Source organism: Poecilia reticulata, linkage group LG17, assembly GCF_000633615.1.
Source record: "Poecilia reticulata strain Guanapo linkage group LG17, Guppy_female_1.0+MT, whole genome shotgun sequence".
Classification (NCBI taxonomy): domain Eukaryota; kingdom Metazoa; phylum Chordata; class Actinopteri; order Cyprinodontiformes; family Poeciliidae; genus Poecilia; species Poecilia reticulata.
In genome coordinates, this window is record NC_024347.1 from 11,903,539 (window position 1) to 11,906,243 (window position 2,705).

The following is a 2,705-nucleotide window of genomic DNA, read 5'->3' on the forward strand; positions in this document are numbered from 1 at the left end:
TACCTTAGGCCAGAAAGAGAAAGCGTAGGAGCGGTCCTGCAGGGTGTGCAGCACAGACGTTTCCTGCAGGTCATCGGGACAGAACTCGTCTCGGGTCTCGTCCCGTACGGACGCGCTCAGAGAAGCGATGCTCTCCTCGTCGAAGTTCTTCTGCCCTGCGCTCGCTGCGAGGAGAGAAACAAAGTCACATTCCGAAGCCTTCATTTAAAAAAAGATCTTTTAAATTGTTATCAAGGGATCCAAACTCATTTTATTCYCTTTTCTTGGAGCTGATGCTCATTAAGACACTGACGAGTCACAAGGGGAAACACCAGAAATAGGCCRGTAGCTGGGTGTTGGGGTCAGAAGAGAGATGGGGCGGTGGGGGAAAAGAAAAGCAGCAAAATAAAAGCAAATAAAGGATGTCGAAGTACCTTCAGCCTGAGAGGACTTCTCCGATTTGTCATCTTCATCCAGCCTCTCCTCCTCCTCTTCCTCTGGGCTTTTCTCGGTTTCGGCAGACTTTGGAGATTTAAGACACTCGGAAGTCTCCTTCTCCTCGCAGTCTTCCTCCTCTGCAGTCTTGGGGCCAAGTTGTGCTTCAGCAGAGAACTCTGGGAGCTCAGCACCAACGTCTTTCTCGTTGCCAAGGTGATATTCAGGGCTTGCGATGCTCTTCTCTTCTGTCATGTTGTAATCTTGGTCATTTGTCCTCTGACTTTCTGGTTTCGCTTCGTCGTCTTTCTCAACTTTTGGCAAAACGTCTTCAGCTTTGACCTTCATGGGTGAAGCGGCTGCCTCCTCTTTCCCTTCATCAGCATCATCCTGGTTTCCCTTTTGCTCAAGGGGTTCAGTCTTCATACATGGAATGTTGCTGGAATCTTCCTCCTCCGTTTCCATTTTTACCTCCACTTCTGTTTTCTCTTCTTCCATCTTTACAGCCTTCCCTTCTTCCTCCTCTTTAGCTGCGTCCACGGCCATTTTGGCAGCGGCAGCRGCACTCTCCAGCTCTGCAGCCGTGAGAAGGGGCGCAGAGGCMGCTTCTGCGATCCCCATTCCGACTTTGCCGAGTTCTCCAAGAGAGCCGATGCCACCGGAGCCTCGCTGAGTGGTGAAGCGCTGGTGGGCCTCCAGGAAGCCCAAGGTGGGATCGTTGAGGATRTGATAATCCGTACGGCTGACGCCGTGCTTCGAAGCCCCCAGGAGGAGGTCACGGTCGTGGCGCCCGCACTCCCACCACTCGGGCAGGTCCGGAGACGGCTGGCAGAGCTTGAGGCGCTCGGACAGCAGTGGGTGAGGGAGGACCTGCTCTCGGATGCGGCGCAGCAGCTCGATGCGGNCAGGCCCTCCACATTTTTCCTGCGGCCCCGCCTCCTCTTCGTGATGGGCAGGTCGGCGTCCAACGAACCGTTGGCTCTGTGTCCGGAAGGTGGGACTTGCTGAAGCAGATCCATCTGGGCCTTGAGGGAAGGGTTTGTCATCAAGGCACTGGGGAAGCCGGCCAATGACGGAGAAGACTTGTGGTGGTGGTGCACGCCCTGATGGGAGAGTTTCTGTAAGTCGCCATGAAACCGTCCAGCAGCTTGCAAGGAGACTGAAYAAGGACTTCCTGTGAGCACCTTAGTGAGGTCGATGGCCTGGTTCTGAGACTCTGCGGCGGCGTGGCTTTCCCTYAGCTGAGCCACCATCTCCATCAGGTTTCGCCTCTTCGCCGCTCTCTCTGCCTCGATCTCGATCTTTTTCCTTCTCCTCCTCCTCTGTCGAGGCACCGTCAGGCTCAGCGCGTCGTCCTGAACACAACACTTGCGACGTTTAGCGATCAACAGAAGCAACCTGCCAAACTCAGGGTGTGTCTCGCATCAACACTCACATGAACCTGCGGAGACAGCGTCTTGTCTTCGCTCCCGCTGTACGGCGTGTGGATGCCGGCTATCGTCAGCTCGGCCAGGCTCCGTCTCTGCAGCGGGCTCTCGCTCACCATGGCTACGGCAGCCGCAGTTGCCGCGGAGCCGTGACCCGGCAAGAGGTTGCCAGGGAAGTCGAAGACATGCCGTCTGTTGACGGGCCACTTGCCCTTCAGGACAGCCTCGCAGATGTTATCCAGCCTGTTGATCATCACGCGGTCCTGGACGGAAAGAAGAGGCAAGATTGTTTGTTAGGATGTTTCTGACTGCAGGGAGTCGACATCATTTAAAACGTAAACCGTCTTTTAGACGAYACGAACCAATACATTCAACTAGAAAGACTCAGTATTGGCTTAATTAATTTAACCCAGTGGTGTCCAATTTTTTTGCCATAAGGGCCAAAATCCTTATGTTGGAAGCATGTGTGACCACAAAAATGTTATATTTCTATAAAATATAAAAACAAACTTTTTGGCCCTGTTTTTATTTTATTTGCTCAATATTGAGCTTAAAAAAAAAGCWAAATTTTTATTGAACTGAACAAAATAGTTTTTTTTGGTAGAAAACAGAAAAAGTTTAGCAGATTTCATTGGTACAAGTTTTTTTTATTTGTGTTTTTTTATTTATTTATTTTTTTGTTTTATCATTTCAGATGCTTGATTTGCTTTTCAGCAGAAGYCGGTCCATAATTGTGGTTCTCATTACTCCAAAAACAGTATAAAAAACATTGATAATAAATATAGAATATATGTTTTGCAACTAATGTGATGAAGTTATTTATCTGTAAAAATGTTGCAATAAAAGATAAAAAAAGGGCATAAA

General features: G+C 49.9%; 1 protein-coding gene across 1 annotated transcript in view; it reads right to left on the minus strand.

The window, feature by feature from the left end:
* Window positions 1-2,705, minus strand: part of chd7 (chromodomain helicase DNA binding protein 7) — a 95,062-nt gene that overhangs the window by 8,541 nt on the left and 83,816 nt on the right. The window contains exons 32-35 of the mRNA XM_008433709.2: window positions 1,850-2,084; window positions 1,586-1,769; window positions 414-1,517; window positions 4-164 (exon numbers count right to left, since the gene is read on the minus strand). Coding sequence (XP_008431931.1) covers window positions 4-164; window positions 414-1,517; window positions 1,586-1,769; window positions 1,850-2,084 — 1,684 coding nt within the window. The remainder of the gene's footprint in view (window positions 1-3; window positions 165-413; window positions 1,518-1,585; window positions 1,770-1,849; window positions 2,085-2,705) is intronic.